This window comes from Geotrypetes seraphini, chromosome 4 (assembly GCF_902459505.1).
Source record: "Geotrypetes seraphini chromosome 4, aGeoSer1.1, whole genome shotgun sequence".
Taxonomy (NCBI): Eukaryota; Metazoa; Chordata; class Amphibia; order Gymnophiona; family Dermophiidae; genus Geotrypetes; species Geotrypetes seraphini.
The window spans coordinates 209,362,038-209,380,436 of NC_047087.1; the positions used below are offsets into that span (position 1 = coordinate 209,362,038).

Sequence of the window (18,399 nt, forward strand, 5' to 3'; positions counted from 1 at the left end):
CTTTTATTTTTTGAAAGTGTGAAGAATCTGTCCCTCTCTACTCTCTCTATGCCCTTCATGATCTTGTAAGTCTCTATCATATCCCCTCTAAGTCTTCTCTTCTCCAGGGAAAAAAGTCCCAGTTTTTCCAATCTCTCAGTGTATGAAAGGTTTTCCATCCCTTTTATCAGACGTGTCGGCTCTCCTCTGAACCCTCTCGAGTATCGCCATATCCTTCTTAAGGTACGGCGACCAATATTGGACGCAGTACTCCAGATGCGGACGCACCATCGCTCGATACAATGGCAAGATAACTTCTTTCGTTCTGGTTGTAATACCCTTTTTGATGATGCCTAGCATTCTATTTGCCTTCTTAGCAGCCGCTGCGCACTGTGCTGACGGCTTCATTGTCAAGTCCACCATCACCCCCAGGTCCCTTTCTTGGGTACTCTCATTTAAAAACATCCCTCCCATCGTATAGTTCATTCTAATGTATTTAAATGGATGCTAATGAGGTCAATAACTAATCCTTTCTAATGCTCAGATGACAGCGCTGCAATGCCCAGAAGCAAATGATGGTCTATAATACTGAAATTTACCACCGACTTAAGTGTGGCATAGAAGGTTTTGACGATGGGATTTCTTGGCAAAATCTCATATACAACTGTTCTTTTTCTCTTATTTTGTAAACTGAAGGAGACCTGTGGGACGTTCGATGTGCAGAAACAAATATGTACACGAGCCCGCTCAAAACAAGATGTAAAGCACACATTGAAGCCTGTTTTTCTGCGCTTTAATAGCCTTAAAAAAATGTAAGTTTAAGCAAGTTTTGAAACGGCACCAATGTGTTCTTACACTTCTGATTTTGTCTGGACATGTGCAAAGGAGCTGTGTTTACTGTGAAACATTTGTGCACATGTGCCAGGTACGTTCCTCCCTTTCCTTTCATTTTAACAGCACTGCAAATTACCCACACACAAAATTTGAATCTCATGTGCTTTGAACATTAGTTAGTGCTGCTGTTTATGCTATGGGGTTTTGTGCTATGGGCTTTAGCACAGGAGCTTTGAGTGCATTTTTTTTTCCAGGCTTTACAGACAGGTAAACCTCTTGAAACAACTAATTATTTTGAAAGTTGTCATTTTTACCAGATCTAATTATGATAAATTTTCTCTTAGTACCAACAAAACACAGTGGAGGTCCAAAACAGTTGGTGTGCAATTTTATTAGTGAAATCACAGTGTAGTGAGGTAGCTTGACACGCATGTGTTTCGGCCTCTACGGCCTGCCTCAGGAGCCTTTGTGAACCACAACTGTAATTTTTCTATGAATAAGAATTTGGTTGTTCACAAACACTAGAAAAATCAACTGTGAAAGCACAAATGTGCAGTTGTGATTCACAAAGGCTCATGAGGCAGGCCATAGAGGCTGAAACACGTGTGGGTCGAGCCACCGCACTACACTGTGATTTGACAAATAAAATTGCACACCAACTGTTTTGGACCTCCACTGTGGTTTGTTGATTCTAGACTTGTGTGTGGAGGTTTTTCTCCTGGTTTCTGTTCAAACTTTCTCTTAGTCCCTGATTTATTTTCCTTTTATCATTTGAAGTACCAAAATATCTCTCCAAATGTCTTAAACTAAATCTGATAGTGTACACTTCTCCCTCGGTTTTCTCCTTTTATCATCTGAAGTACCAAAATGTCTCAAACTTAATCTGATAGTGTACACTTCTCCCTCGGTTTTCGTGGGGGATAGGGGCAGAGCTGGACCACGAAGTGTGAATAACTTCTCGTCTGGCTCTGACCCACCACCACCTTCGTCTGGCTCTGACCCACCACCACCTTCCCCCACGGATTCCCGGCCTTACCTGGTGGTCTAGCAGGCTTTCGGGGCAGGAGCGAACTTCCTATGCTCCTGCCCTGTGCAGATCGCCAATAGGTAATGACTGCCGTGAGTTCCCTTAGTCTCTCGAGATTTCGACGGGAGATCACGGCAGCCATTTCTTATTGGCAATCTACACGGGGCAGGAGCATAGGAAGATCACTCCCGCCTCGAAAGCCCACTAGACCACCAGGTAAGGAGTAATCTATAGCACTGCTAGACATTTTAAGTCCTGTAGAGAGGCAGGAAGGCCCTAAACTATGCTTCTTTCCACCCCCCCCCAAAAAAAAAAAAATTGCGGATAATCGAGACTGCGAACCCCAAAACCGTGAATAGGGAGGGGGAAGTGTACTCCTGAACCAAATAGAGTGCTCCCACAGTACTGAAACCTCATCCCATCCGTACCTAAATACATCACCCCAGTGATACTTACTCCTACCAGTGCTTTTTCCAGTTAATAAAGAAACTTGTTAACTGCTAAGTTGTCAGTCAATTAACTTATTTGCTTTTCCATGCTCTCGTTGTAACCCAATGCATATTTTGGCAGACAATTTAATTTGAATATATTTGTATAGAGGCATCATTTTTATTGACACGTGTGCATAAGAATCTTTCATAATTTGTCCAGTATATTAGAGAGTTGCGCGGGGACAGAAATCCCACCCGTCCCCACTCGTCCCCGCCAAAATCCCACCCGTCCCCGTGAGGAATCCCTCTGTCCCCACCCGTCCCCGTGAGGAATCCCTCTGTCCCCACCCGTCCCCGCGAGGAATCCCCTCCGTCCCCACCCGTCCCCGCGAGGAATCCCCTCCGTCCCCACCCGTCCCCGCGAGGAATCCCCTCCGTCACCATCCTTCCCTATAAACTTCAGAAATAGTTATTTTATTTAATTATGCTACCTAATTAAATTTAGGCTCTGGTAGAGACCAATTTACAAATAAGCAAAGAGACTTTATTAATTTGGAAATATTAATTGGGAAGAATACATACTTTGTAAATGGGTTTCTACCAGAACCTCTAATGTAAATATAAAATATAAATACTCAGCTGATGAGAACCCACAAACTGTCAGCTGAGGACTTCCTTTGCAGTTGGCCGGGGGTCCCTTTTGCCAAGCTTGGCAGGCAGCAGTAGCGTCCCTGAGTCACAGATGCTGGCACCTCAGTGGCTCATGGATGCTGCCAGCGACTGCTGCGCTTGGTGGAGGGGAGTTCTGGCCATCTCTAGAGGAGGTCCTCTGCTGGCAGTGCTTGGGGATCCCCACCAGCCACAGCAAGGGTCAACAAGTACTTCAACACTGTAGAAATAAACCAGAAATGCATTTCCTTTTCTTTTGAACACAAAACAAAGACATCTGCCATATACATTTCCCAAAGCTAACATATTTTAGTCAATAAATTCCGTTTTTTACCTTCGTTGTCTGGAGACTTATTTTTCCATAAAGTTGGTCCCAGTTTCTTTTTTCCGCTTTCCCATCTTCTGTAAATTCTTCTGTTGCTGTCCATTGGTTCCCCCTACCATGGTCCAGCATTTATCTCTTTCTCATTTTTCGTGCCTGCCCACCAGCCCCATGCCCAACATTTCTCCTTCTATCACCCCTCTCCAATACTATGTCACATCTCTCCCTCCATTCCCTTCACCACTGTCCAATATTCCTCCCTCTTGCATCCCTTTCAATCTGTCCCATTGTTCCCTTGCCACATTTCTCACTCTCATCTTTTTCTTCCCTATCACATTCTGTACCTTCCTCCCTACGACCAAAAATTCTCCTCTTTCTTCCATTTGCCGTGTGTGTGCCGTGAGGGAGGTCTGGTGACCCAGAGTAAGAGCAGGGGTGCCCACACTTTATGGGCTTGCGAGCTACTTTATAATGACTAAGTCAAAATGATCTACCAACAATAAAATTTAAAAAAAACACAAAGCACAATGAAAGGCAGAGAAAATGTTAATTATTCATATTCCGGGTTTTTTCAAAGAGGTCACAGCAGATGACTCTATGCAATGTCACCTCGGTAACAAAATACAAAAATAGACAAATACACCCCCTCCCTTTTTACTAAACCACAATAGTAGGTTTTAGCACAGGGAGTTACGCTGAATGCCTCGTGCTGCTCTCAATGCTCATAGGCTCCCTGCGCTAAAAAATGATATTGCGGTTTAGTAAAAGGGAGCCATAGTGCAAAATATAGACAGCAGATATAAATTCTCAAAACAGACACATTTTGATCACTAAATTGAAAATAAAATAATTTTTCCTACCTTTGCTGTTTGGTGATTTCATGAGTCTCTGGTTGCACTTTCTTCTTCTGACTGTGCATCCAATCTTTCTTCCTTTCAGCCTCCTGTATGTTTCCTCTCCTCCAGACCTCATTCTCTCCCCCAACTTTTTCTTTCTGTCTCCCTGTTCCCCCTTCTTTCTGTCTCCCTGTCTGCCCCCTTTCTTTCTTTCTCCGTGCCCTCCCCCAAGCCACTTGGTTTGCTGCCATCGCCATCGGGGAATAGCCCCCAAGCCACCGCTGTCCCAAGCTTTCCCTGCAGAAGCGTCGCGCTGACCAGCATTCCGCTCCCTGACATCAATTCTGACGTAGGAGAGGAAGTTCTGGGCCAACAAGGCATTTCTCCTCTTTCCATCCAGCCTGAGCCCCATCTCTCCTTGATCCAGCATTTCCCTTCTGTGTTTGTCAGAATTACCATTCCACCTATTTTCCAGCATCACCCTTCTTTGTGTCCATCTCACCTATATCCCTATCTCACCACTTTTTCAGAATCTTCATTTGTCTCTGTCCTTGTCTTTACCCCATGTTCACCATTTGCCCTTTCAATGTCTTTATCTCCCCCCCCCACTTTTTCAGCATTACTTCTATGTCTCTATTTCACCTCCTCTTCACGTCCCCTCTGTATCTTTATCCTTATTCAGTAGGTCCTGCTTACCCTTTCTCTTCTTTGTGTCACTATCTCCATTTTCAGCTTCCCCCCCCTTTTCCTTTGTTACTGCACCCTGTAGCTAGAATCTTTCCACCCTCCCTCCACTCCGGCCCAGCCCAGTATGAAATATTTCCTTTTGTTTCCCTCCCCTCTCTCTTTCTCTCTCTCTTCTCCTCCCTCACCCACGAGTCCTGCATCTGGCAACACCCCCCTGCTCCGCGGCTCTCTTCAGCAACTCGTCAGCAGTGGTGATCAAGACAAGCTGCCGACATCGAGGCCTTCCCTCTACGAGTCCCGCCTTTGTGGAAAAAGGAAGTTGAAACAAGTGGGACTCGCAGAGGGTAGGCCCCGACGTCAGAAGCTTGTGTCGATCGCTGCTGCTGAGTTGCCGAAGAGAGCCGCGGAGCAGGGGATGTGGCCGGAAGCAGGTAGAAGGGAGAGGGAGATAGGAAGGCTGTAGATCTCCGGAGCATGACACCGACCCCGGCCAGGATGATTTCTTTTTCAGGCGTGCAGCTTACAAGTCCGGCGTCGCGGCGGGAAATAGCCATGCTGAGCAGTGAGCTCAGCACGTACACAGATGAAAGCCTTGCTTGCTGATTGGTCCGGCGGCACGGCGGGGCGGGGCCGCCGGACCAATCAGCAAGCAAGGCTTTCATCTGTGTACGTGCTGAGCTCACTGCTCAGCATGGCTATTTCCTGCCGCGACGCCGGACTTGTAAGCTGCACACCTGCATCGCCAGAATTTAGGTAGGCTGTTTTCATCCCCGTGGGAGTCCCGTGGGTCAGCGGGGCCTCCCCGTGGGAGTCCCGTGGGCCAGGGGGCATCCTCGTGGGAGTCCCGTGGGCCAGGGGGGGAACCCGCGGGATCCACGTTCCCGTGCAGACCTCTACTGTATATATTACAGAACAATGGGATATATGATAATTTCATAGCATCCAGCTTCAGGGTTTAGGGAACCAGGCAAACAGAGCAAGGCCAAAATATAATGCATAATGAATGATAGTGAAGTGGCACTCAAATGCTCACAGTAACACACCACCCAGCTGTTGGTGACACACCAGTTACTGTGAGTTTTTTGTGAGTTGTATTTGAGTGCCATTTCATTGTTATTCATTAAGTATTACCCTTTTGAGGTTGTCGATCAGCAATTTTTACACTTCCCCTTTTTAAAAAAAAAATCTTTATTGATTTTCCAAACTATCAAAGTGTAATAAACAATTGTAACATAGTAACATAGTAGATGACATCAGATAAAGTCCCGAATGGTCCATCCAGTCTGCCCAACCTGATTCAATTTAAATTTTTTTAAAAAACATTTTTCTTCTTAGCTATTTCTGGGTAAGAATCCAAAGTTCTACCCGGTATTATGCTTGGGTTCCAACTGCCAAAATATCTGTTAAAACCTACTCCAGCCCATCTACACCTTCCCAGCCATTTGAAGCCCTTCCCAGCCCATCCTCCACCAAACGGCCCTATACAGACACAGACCGTGCAAGTCTGCCCTGAACTGGCCTTTGTTCAATTTTTAATATTATTTTCTGATTGTACATATAATTTTGTTAGAAAAAGCACATTCATCATTCAGAAATACATGAACAATCATTTTTACTCCCTTCCACCCACCCAAATGACTAATCAAGAAAAACATAAATATATAGGTTCCTTCAATAACCTTTCCTACATTAATCTCTGTAAAAATCAAATCCTAACCCTCCCACCCATCCCTTGGATGTGTAAGTTATAATCAGAAGTGAATTAATGAATTAATTATTATTAATAAAATCAGTCAACGGACCCCATGTTAGTTGAAATACCTTAGTATTACCCTTTTGATCATTAATCATTTTTTCCAACCTATAACAAAGAAATAATGAGTGCCACCAAAAACTAAAATTCAAGCGATCAAAGTTTTTCCAATTTTTTGTGACCATTTGGATGGCTATCCCAGTCATAATTCCTAACAGTCTGTTTTTATGCCTGTCTATTGGTGGCTTAGGAGATAATAATGTCCCACAGTTAACTGTGTCATAAGATAATAGAATTACGGTTTCTAAACTCAAATTAATATGTCCCCAAATAGATTTCCAGAAGTTAAGTATCAAAGGATAATAGAATAAGATGAACTATCTAATTTTTGTAATCTAATAGGAGTCCAAAACTTCTATGCAACAAAAATAACCATGTTTGTCTCATAGGTGCTGACGCCGTACATCTCATCCTCCAAGTCCAAATTTTACACTTCCTTTTTGTTTTTGGATATCCAAAATATAATGCAACCTTACAAATCCAAACTGTTTATAATTGTTGGTCATTTGCATAATACCAATCCATGCATCCCTTTCCCTCAAAGGGAAAAAAATATGCACAAGAATCAGGCATTTATTTTGTGAAAAAAGAGGTTATGGTTTAATATTCAGGAGTAAAAGAGGAACGTGCCCTCCCTCCTACCCCTCCCCAGAAAGAGTTATGGACATAGTAGGGTGCAGCCTCCCAGCAGACGCATAGTAGGGTGCAGCCTCCCAGGAGACGTGGCAGAGCCAAAATAGTAACAGAGGTAGAAGTGAAGGAAAATTCAGAGATGAAGTGGGGTCTGTGGCACTACAGCATGAAGAGAACTGGATAGACCTGATAGGCCGTGTGGTTCTTGTGCTGTCATATCCTGTTCCCTTAGTATAAATATGTATTAGTTGCAATCAGGACTAGATAATGCCAAAATCACTGTAGACCAGTGGTTCTCAACCTTTCTTCTCTTTTGAAACACCTGACAGACAATATTCACACGTGTGACACTCTGAACACTAAATTTTGCAGCTGAACAAAATAACAATGATATAAGGGAAATATGGATGTCTCTGAGAGTGGACGAGAGGTGAGCTGCAAAATTTTCATCTGGGGTAGGTGACAGAAGTAGGAACCACTTTCTCTAGAGCAGAGGTTCTCAACATGCGGTACGATTACCCTTACCCTGTGAGTCACTTGTAGGGGGTACGCCCCCCTTCATCCTTAATGGCCTCTGGGGGATCCCATGCCCTCCTTCCTGCCCGCTCCCCTCCGCCGAAGCCGATTTAGAAGTCTTCCCTCCGATGTAAGAGTTGACATTGGAGGGAAGCCTTCCAGGTCAGCAGGGGATCACAGTTACCTTCTTCCTGGTGGGCTGCTTCTTCCTGCCTTCAGCAGCATTTGCTGCAGGGTTGTGGCGGCTGACACGGAAGCCTCTCTGATGTCAGAGGGAAGGCTTGAGGGTCAGCAATGTGCAGTGTGTGTAAGAGCTGCTTCCCTCGTTCCTGTAACAAGTGCCACTGAAGGCGGGAAGGAGCAGCCCAGATGGACGGCCCTGAAGGAAGTGAGTGTGGCCCTGGAGCGAGCAAGTAAGGGAGAGAGGGGACATGATCTGGGACAAAGAGAGAAAGGAGGGGGGGAGGAGCATGTTGGGACATGGGAGGGGCACAATTTTGTGGCAAAGACAGGGAGGGAGGCACGAACGTGGGACACAGAAGGAAGGGAGGGCATGAACTAGGGAGGGAGGAAGGGGGCATTAACTTGGGACATAGTGAGGGATGACATAGAAAGGGAGAATTGATGGGCATGAGTGTATGAATGAGAGAGAAACAGATGGTGCACATGGGGAAAGGGAGAAAGGAAAATTGGTATATATATATATATATATATATATATATATATATATATATATATATATAGAGAGAGAGAGAGAGAGAGAGAGAGAGAGAGAGAGAGAGAGAGAGAGAGAGAGAGAGAGAGAGAGAGAGAGAGAGAGAGAGAGGAGTGAGGTAGAGATGAATTGGGGAATAGAAGGATGATAGGGAGAAATGTTGGATATGGTGGTGGAGAGGGACAGATTGAAGGGTATGCAGATTGGAGGAGTGTTGGACATAGAGGGAGAGATGTGGCATGGTGCTGGAGAGGAGTGAAAGAAGGACAACCAGAAACTCATGAAATCACCAAACAACAAAGGTAGGAAAAATGATATTATCTTCAATTTAGTGATCGAATTATGTGTGAGTTTTGAGAATTTATATCTGCTGTCTATATTTTGCACTATATTTGTCTATTTTTCTATAGTTGTTACTGAGGTGACATTGCAAATTTTAAACAAAACCCAAATATAAATGATAATAACATTTTTCTCTGTGTATACTGTATAGTGTGCTTTGCGTTGTTTTTTTTTTTAAATCTTGTGGCTACCTAAGCCTAACAAAGAAAAACCTTCAAAGACTCCAGCGGATTCAGAATACTGCTGCTAAGCTTATCTTCGCAAAAAGCAAATTCGACCACGTCTCACCGCTTTTGTCTAAGCTCCACTGGCTTCCGATAATCTCCAGAGTCCACTTCAAATGTGCCTGCCTCACTTTCAAGATCCTACACGGCAACCTCCCTCCCTTCATTCCTCTTGCTTGGAACTCCTCTAACTCCAATTCCACCAGATCCACCCCAAAACTGAAACTTTCCTTTCCCTCTCTAAAAGGCGTTTCCCTTGTAGGAAAACTCAGCTCCTCCCTCCCTTTCAGAATCATTGAGCTCTGGAACAACCTTACCTCCCCTCTTAGGAATCTGAGCTCCCTCCAACTCTTCCGTAAACATCTGAAAACCTGGTTATTCTCGAAAACGTAACTCCTCCTCCCTCTCTGGTCATTCTAGTCCTCTAAATTTTTCTCCTCATTTTGCCTCTTCCCTCCACTGGAGTTCCTTTCTACCCTAACTCTTGTTAACCGTGTCGAGCTTTATGAATGTAGAGATGATGCGGTATACAAACCTAAGGTTTAGATTAGATTAGATCATTATGAATTAAGATTGTGTGTATTTGAAAAATGGATGGAAGAAATTGCATTACATTTAGTACTATTATGGGGGGTGGGTCTGGGGCACAGCTTGGACGAGTCTGGGGCGAAGCTTGGGCAGGGGTACTCTGTTAATACTTGTTAGATGGAGGAGGGTACTTGAAGAAGTTGAGAAACTGCTCTAGTGGACAGTAAAAAAAACAACAAAAAAAAACCTCCTTCCATTGAGTCTGATTGAGAAATTGGGTGCTTTAAAATAATTATAAGGGATTTTTTTTCTCTCTCTGTCATTTTGGCTCTGTTTTGACTGGGGAATTTTTTTTCATGCTCCCTTTTCTTTTTAATGGGTGAGTTCTCTTCTCTGTCTAGATCAGGGGTGCCCAACGCGTCGATCGCGATCGACCGGTAGCTCAGGAAGGCAACGTGAGTCGATCGCAGAGCCCATCCCGGGCTCTGTGATAGACTCGTGTTGCCGTCCCGATTTACCGGGCCTATCAGCCTTCCTCTCCCCGACGTCAAAGACGCCGACGCCGGGCATTAGGCTGTTTTGTCATTTCGGTGGGGTGGGGGGCGTGGTGGTGCGGCGGCGGCAGCAGCAACAGCCTGAAAAAGAAATCATCCTGGCCCGGGTCGGTGTCATACTCCAGAACTTCTACCTCTTCCAGTAGCCCTCTCCCTTCTACCTGCTTCCGGCCACACCCCCTGCTCCGCGGCTCTCTTCGGCAACTCAGCAGCAGCGATCGACACAACCTTCTGACGTGGGGCCTACCCTCTGCGAGTCCCGCTTGTTTCAACTTCCTTTTTCCACAAAGGCAGGACTCGTAGAAGGAAGGCCTCGATGTCGGCAGCTTGTCTTGATCACCGCTGCTGACAAGTTGCTTAAGAGAGCCGCGGAGCAGGGGGTTTTGCCAGGTGCAGGTAGAAGGGAGAGGGCCAGATGCAGGACTCGTAGGTGAGGGAGCAGAAGAGAGAGAGAAAGAGAGAGGGGAGGGAAACAAAAGGAAATATTTCATACTGGGCTGGGCCGGAGTAGAGGGAGGGTGGAAAGATTCTGGCTACAGGGTGCATTAACAAAGGAAAAGGGGGGAAAGCTGAAAATGGAGATAGTGAGTGACACAAAGAAGAGAAAGAGTAAGCAGGACCTACTGAATAAGGATAGAGATACAGAGGGGACATGAAGAGGAGGTGAAATAGAGACATAGAAGTAATACTGAAAAAGTGTGGGGGGGGAGATAAAGACATTGAAAGGGCAAATGGTGAACATGGGGTAAAGACAAGGATAGAGACAAATGAAGATTCTGAAAAAGTGGTGAGATAGGGATATAGGTGAGATGGACACAAAGAAGGGTGATGCTGGAAAATAGGTGGAATGGTTATTCTGACAGACACAGAAGGGAAATGCTGGATCAAGGAGAGAGATGGGGCTCAGGCTGGATGGAATGAGGAGAAATGCCTTGTTGGCCCGGAACTTCCTCTCCTATCTCAGAATTGACGTCAGGGAGCGGAATGCTGGTCAGCGCGATGCTTCTGCAGGGAAAGCTTGGGACGGCAGTGGCTTGGGGGCTGTTCCCCGATGGCGGTGGCAGCAAACCGAGTGGCTTGGGGGAGGGCACGGAGAAAGAAAGAAAGGGGGCAGACAGGGAGACAGAAAGAAGGGGGAACAGGGAGACAGAAAGAAAAAGTTGGGGGAGAGAATGAGGTCTGGAGGAGAGGAAACATACAGGAGGCTGAAAGAAAGGAAGAAAGATTGGATGCACAGTCAGAAGAAGAAAGTGCAACCAGAGATTCATGAAATCACCAAACAGCAAAGGTAGGAAAAATGATTTTATTTTCAATTTAGTGATCAAAATGTGTCGGTTTTGAGAATTTATATCTGCTGTCTATATTTTGCACTATGACTCCCTTTTACTAAACCGCAATAGCGTTTTTTAGCACAGGGAGCCTATGAGCATTGAGAGCAGCACGAGGCATTCAGCGTAACTCCCTGTGCTAAACCTACTATTGTGGTTTAGTAAAAAGGGAGGGGGTGTATTTGTCTATTTTTTTATTTTGTTACTGAGGTGACATTGCATAGAGTCATCTGCCGTGACCTCTTTGAAAAAACCCGGAATATGAATAATTAACATTTTCTCTGCCTTTCAGTGTGCTTTGTGTTTTTTTTAAATTTTATTGTTAGTAGATCATTTTGACTTAGTCATTATAAAAGTAGCTCGCAAGTCCATAAAGTGTGGGCACCCCTGGTCTAGATACTGCCCCTTCTTCCTGTAACTGAGCCTTTCTTCAGTGCTTTTAGGTAACAGCCCCGGGTTACTGCAGCTTCTCCTAGGTCATCCACAGTATTTTCACCCAGATCAGGCCTGCTTTAGTAACAGCAGTAGTACCACCTCCTAGCTTGAGGCCTAGTACAACAGCAGCTCAATACTGTCTGTAACAGCTGTAATTCTCTTCTGGTCCAGGCCCACTATAATAGCACCACTGTCTCCTGAGCCCCGACCAGCGGCTTGTATTAAGGTTTTGATGCCAGGAAGTTTTCTACACCTAGAATATATGTTTTCATTTCATGCATACTGTTCTGCTGATTTTCAGGCAGAAGAGAGGAGATTATTCCTTTTTACATACTTGCATTTTGGGGTTTTTTCTAGATTTGTAACCAGATGGTGTTAAAGTGTCAGTCTGATTATGGAACCTGTTTGTCTTCTACAATAATTGTTAGTCTGCAGGAGCCTTTAAAAATGATCTTTACATAGTGCCGGTTGTATCCAACCTGTTGAACATGTATATAGTGGGGTAGTTTTTGTCACCCCAATTTTGTTGGTTTTATTGGTGATCAGGCAACTGTTCTTCAACACTTTTATTTTATGTTTTAGGGTGGTTGTGCTTAAACAGAAGTAGAAGCTGAAGAGTAATTTACCTGAAGACCATCTGAAACCCTATGCTTTCTCTGAACATCACAATTTCAAGCTAAGGATAACATTTGTTCAGCACCAGGTCTTTTTTTAACAGTGCACAAACTAAAAGCGAACCATGGCTGGATTTCACATTTGCCTCAGATTACTGTGTACCTCCCTTCTCATCATTCTCCATGTTCATGGTAAGCTGATATTATTATTGTTATTATTTTTTGATTTGATATATATTTAAAACTTGGCTTTTTTTCATGCACTTTTTGAAAGTGTTTCTCTTGCAAAATCTCAGTTTGCCTGGTCACAGTCAGATAATTTTTACTTGTTTTTGGGTTACATGGTGTGATGGCCGTGTTGGTCTATTCTTCAAGGTAATATGTAGAAATGAAACAAAAACACAAAGGGGAAAAATTACCTTTTATTGGACTAACTTAATGTAGTTTATGATTTGATTTGAGGAAGAAGGGGTTACATTTGAAAGGTAATCATAAACCACATTAAGCCCAATAAAAAAGGATTTTTTTTTTTCCTTTTATTACATTACAATACATTAGTGATTTCTATTCCGCCATTACCTTGTGGTTCAAGGCAGATTACATAAGAAGTTATGGAGTGGAGCGGGTTGCTATTGGGGATTGAGATGATTCTTGCTTTGTTAGTTTGTCTTTAAGGATTTCTTGAATAGCAGGATTTTTCTTTTCTGAAGGATTTGTAGTCTGGGGTCGTGATCAGTAAATTGGAGAATTGGTAGTCTAGTTTTGCTGCCTGAGTAGTCAGGAGGCCATCGTAAATTTTTTTTTGTTTGACGTTTTTGATTGGAGGGTGCGTGAATGGAGTGTGGGTTCTCCTATGTCTGGTTGTTGTTTGGATTAGTCGGTTGTTCAAGTAGACTGGGCAGTCTCCGTTTATGGTTTTAAATAGTAGACAGTAGAATTTGAATAGCATTTTTGCTTATATTGGAAGCCAGTGTGAATTGAGGTAGGCCAGAGCTGTGTTTTGTACTGTTTGTAGTTGTTTTATCATGGTTGCGGGGCAGGGGAGATAGAGGATGTTGCAGTAGTCTAGAAGACCCAGAACTAAGGACTGGACCAAGAGCTGGAATTGTTTTTTGTCCAAGAATTTTCGAACTTGCCTTAGGTTTCTCATGATTGCGAATGATTTCTGTATTGTTTTGTTGATTTGTGGCTGCATGGTACAGCCTCTATCTATTAGCATTCCCAGAAGTTTTAGAGTGGGTTGAATGGGGTATGTGATTGAGTTTATTACTAGGTTTGTTATTGTTGGGGTTTTGTTATTTTCGTGGAGGATGAATTTTGTTTTGTCAGGATTCAGTTTCAGTTTATGCTCTTTCATCCATGTTGCTACTGTTTCTAGTGTTTTGTGTAGTGTGTCTGTCATAAAGGGCACTGGTTGATCAAAAGGAATGAGAATGGTGATATTGTCTGCATAGCTATAGGAGGTTAGGCCTAATTTGTCTAGGCAGGTGCCGAGGGATGCAATGTAGAGGTTGAAGAGTGTGGGAGATAAAGGCGATCCTTGGGGTACGCTGCAGGGGTTGGACCGTGGTTCTGATTTTTCTTTGTTTGACTTTACTCTGTAAGTCCTGGATTGTAGGAATCCTTCAAACCATGTGTGTACCTTACCTGTGATTCCTATTGAATCTAGTATTTGTAGTAGGATGTCATAGTCTAACAGGTCAAAAGCTGCGGTGAGATCTAGTTGTATAATCAGCATTTTTCTACCTGTGCTGAGGTGTTGTCTAGCTGTGTCTAGGAAGCATCCCAGTAGTGTCTCTGTGCTGTAATTGGTTCTGAAACCAGACTGCAGTGTGGAGTAAGTTGTGGTTTTCTAGGTAGTTGATGAGGAGTTTAGCTACGAGGCCTTCCATTAGCTTGACATGAAGTGGTATTGAGGCTATGGTTCTGTAGTTGGATGGTTGATCTGTTGCTCCTTTGGGGTCTTTTAGGATCGGAGTGAAGATGATTTCGCTGAGGTCTTGCGGGAAAAGGCCGTCTGTGAGCAAGGTTTGTAACCATTGTAAGAGGAGGGCGCAGAATAAAGTACTGGAGGTTTTTAATAGGTATGGTGGGCAGTGGTTGAGGTCACAGGCTGCGTGGCTATATTTTTTATAGTGTGTTAAGGTCTGACCATTGTATAGTGGAGAAGTGGGACCAGGTTCTGTCTGCTGCAACTCATTCTTTTTCTGTGGGGGGGCAATGTGATCTCTTCTAGGTGAGTAGGGGTTCCAGTGAAGGTAGTCCTGGCAATTGTGATTTTGTTTTTGAAGTATAGGGTGGCTAAGGATGGAGGGGTGTCGTTATTGACCAGGTACGGTTTGGTGTCTGTGAGTTCTTTTAGTAATTGGAATAGTTTAGTTTTTTAGTGTCTTGGGAATCTGCGTATTTGGTTAGAGTAGTGTGTCTTTCTTTTATGTGTTTGTTTTATTTCTATATATCACTTGTTTTGGGCTATTTTGACATGCTTATTTTATCAGTATTGGCAGGTATTTTCCCACTTTGTACTTGCATTCTTAAATTGCACACATACTGAACCTGTGTGAAATCATCTATGATCCCAGACAAAGCTCCCTTATGCCAATTGCTTTGCCAATCTATCTGGCATGTATTATGGGGATGCCAGAAGAAACCGCACAAATAAAGTTATAATCTCAGGAAACATCCAAAAGAAAAAATTTCTTATCGATTTCATAGTATGCCTCAGCAAAATGTCCCACAGTTGACAACTGCTCTCTGTCTGTTAGCTCTGTGTGTTAGTTATGTAGAACTAAATGTAAAAGCTTTTGGTAAATGTAGTGCATTATACTCAAAATGAGGAAATGAATGTTTAAAGTCCTGAAAGAATTGTGCAAGGATAGATAACATTAATGTTAAGAGTACCGGTAGATGCTGTCTCCTTTCTTTCTCCCTATATTCCAATGAGCAAGGATTCAACTATTCCTCTCTGGCTTACTTTATTGTGAAATCACTATATACTGCCTTCCTCCCTCAATTTGGCTTAAGGAATAATTGGATGGTGGGATTATGTGAGTGCATTTCACTTCAGTCACATATACACCAACACACACATAACACCACCCTGACTGCACCGACATGAAATATAATTTTCACAGCTTTCTAGAAAATTCTTAGTCCTCTGTTGAGCTTACAAGATAGTAATCTTGTACCTCTAATAATGTAGCATGTCTCTGGTTTGTTCTCTGCATTGAAGAATTTTTCTGGATAACTGCATTTACTAAGACCAAGTGCTTTTTTTTTCTGCTTTTCATATTATCATTTTTTCTTTTCTGTATACCTTAGTATTTTCATTTATTTGTGGTTTTTAAGTATTTTTTAAAATTTTCATTCAGTTAATGTCCCATTTTTCTCCAGTTTTTTGCAGGGCAGTGCACTTCTTTTTATAAAGACATTTTTAAATAAAGATTTATTGACTTTATTGATTACCTTTCATTAAGAACAGCAAAGTAGTGTACTTGTACAAAGCAAATAAATATTGAGGAGGAACACTCAACACAAAGGACTTAAGGCTAGTGCAGCATAAGATGAGAAATATAAGGTCAACTAATACAACTAATTAAATCATCTCTTAAACTTGATAAAGGAGATGAATGAGGACATGTTCCTTACCAAAGAGAGTAGAAGTGTAGCTGGCTTTGAAAAGAGAGAAGAGGAAGCGGTTGAGAGGGTGTGAGCTAAGTCCACAATCAGGGGGATTTGACTAGGATGTTAATATCACCTGATGAGCCTGGCAACTAAAGGGTCCCATATGTGAGAATATTATGCCTGCTTATCCTCAGAGAAAGCAAAGTTACTTACTTGAAGAAGATGTTCTCCAAGGGCAGCAGTCTTATATTCTTGCTTCCCTTTCACCTCCCCTTCAGTTGGCTCTTTAGCTTTCACACTATGTTGCTGGTCCTGCTTTCGAGCATTGGGTAGGAAAGCATCCGTGCATGTGTGGTGGGAGGCACAAGGATTTAAAGTGATAGTGCACTATGGTAGTGTCCATACCAGGCTCTATGGTTGACATCGCCCACATTAGGGTGGTCCATAAGACTATGGTAAAAATTTAACCTTATCAGAACATGCCTCCACAAGTCTGAATATGTTCTACCTCCATTAGATAAGATATGGTTAAAATTTGAAGTAGTATGGGACAAATTTAGAAGTCCTTCATGGTTCTACAATATCCTCATAATGCAGTTGGCTGTTCATAACCGTGTGGTAATGTGGTTAGAAACTGTTACTTAATATTGGTTAGATACTAAAAGCTACTCTTTCAAGCTTCTGTTATTAACAACAGTTTTATTGTTATTTGAATAGCAACTTAGAACTAGTACTACTGCAAAGCAGAAAGTTAGTTTAGTGATAAATAACCAGTTGAAAATTGAGTTGATGTCACATTTTAGGATAAAAACTAAGAAGTAAGAATGTCAGACTAGAAACAGTGCTGAAGTATGGCTGCTAGGGAAGGGTACTGATGAACTGTCGAGTTCATATCTTCTGACCAACAGGAGATGTTCTTCACTGATGTACTGACAAAAAGGCTGCTTTAAAAGAAGCAGCTCATTTGGCCATGTTCAAGATCTTGGAAATTTGGCATTATGCAAGAATACTACATCTGCAAATAGACTGAGGGATTTGCATGGTGAAGATTTATGATAAATATGAGAAGCTAAAAAAGAACGTGCACAGATGCAACAAATGTGATCTGGTGGATCAAGAAGCCTTCAGAGAATGTTTCATCCATCTTTTTGATGTTGTTACCAGTGATGCATTAGTCAAAATGAAAATGGAAGAAAATAGATAATTTCTAATCATCATTCAGCATGGCTGGCATTGACACTGTACTTGCAAAGAAGGAGAATATAAATTTAGCAAGTTTACATCCAAAGTAGAGGCAGAAAATGTCATTGTCAGTAATTATACACAGCCAACTGCTACTTCTCTCCCTCTGACTAATGGATTATCTGATTCCAATAATATTGCTCAAGTTGACTTTGACAGTTGTTCAAATTCAGATGCAGATTTTGAAGTCAGCAGAATCCCTTGTTCTCGCTCAAAACAGCCAAGGATGAACATTCTTGCACACCCTGATGTTGCTTGAGCTTTGGATCATATTCTTAATTTGCAAGAGAGGGGTGCAACATTTGTCATAGGTGCTGTTTACAAAAGCACTTGGCCATGATGTAAATGAAATGACATTGTCAAGAAGCTCACTCCAATATTCATGGTGCAAGAACCATGATGAGGCAACCACTCTGAAGGATGAAATGGTCAACAGAATTGCAGTACTTGTCACTGGCAACAGAGAAAATAGGTTACTTGGAGTTCCAAAAATTGGCTGTTGACCTGACAAATAGCATGCCGAAGCCTGTCTCACAGTATAGGATGAGTGGAGTCGTCAGAGATGAGTCTAGCTAGGTACTTGGGACCTGGATTAGCCACTATTGAAAATAGGATACTAGGCTTGATGGACCTTCAGTCTGTCCCAGTATGGCAGTTCTTAAGTTCTTATGAATCCAAGGACTAGTGTTTGATACCACTGTGAGTAGTAATACAGGCCTGAAGAATAGTGCATGCACCTTCATTGAATCATCAGTAGGATAAAAGTTAGCATGACTCGCCTGGTGCCATCATGTGATGGAACTGGTGCTTGGAAGCATCTTTACCCAACTGTTTAGGGGAGGACTATATGTGGTGTTACAAACGATTTCAGCAAAATTGTGACCATACATAGACCATGATTCATATGAGGTTGTTGCGGACAATATGTTTGATGCAGACACATCAGTCCTTCAGAAAGAATTTGCAACTTATGTCATCTTTGGTGTTCTTGACACAAATAAACAAGAAAAAGCTCAACAATTTCTGGTTAAAGATCCTGCAAACTG

At 42.8% G+C, this 18,399-nt stretch overlaps 1 protein-coding gene across 2 annotated transcripts in view; it reads left to right on the plus strand.

The window, feature by feature from the left end:
* BMPR1A (bone morphogenetic protein receptor type 1A) overlaps nucleotides 1-18,399 on the plus strand; it is a 242,224-nt gene that overhangs the window by 119,188 nt on the left and 104,637 nt on the right. For both annotated transcript variants that reach the window (XM_033941864.1, XM_033941865.1), the window contains one exon: nucleotides 12,456-12,679. In XM_033941864.1, coding sequence (XP_033797755.1) covers nucleotides 12,613-12,679 — 67 coding nt within the window. In that variant the 5' untranslated portion in view covers nucleotides 12,456-12,612. The remainder of the gene's footprint in view (nucleotides 1-12,455; nucleotides 12,680-18,399) is intronic.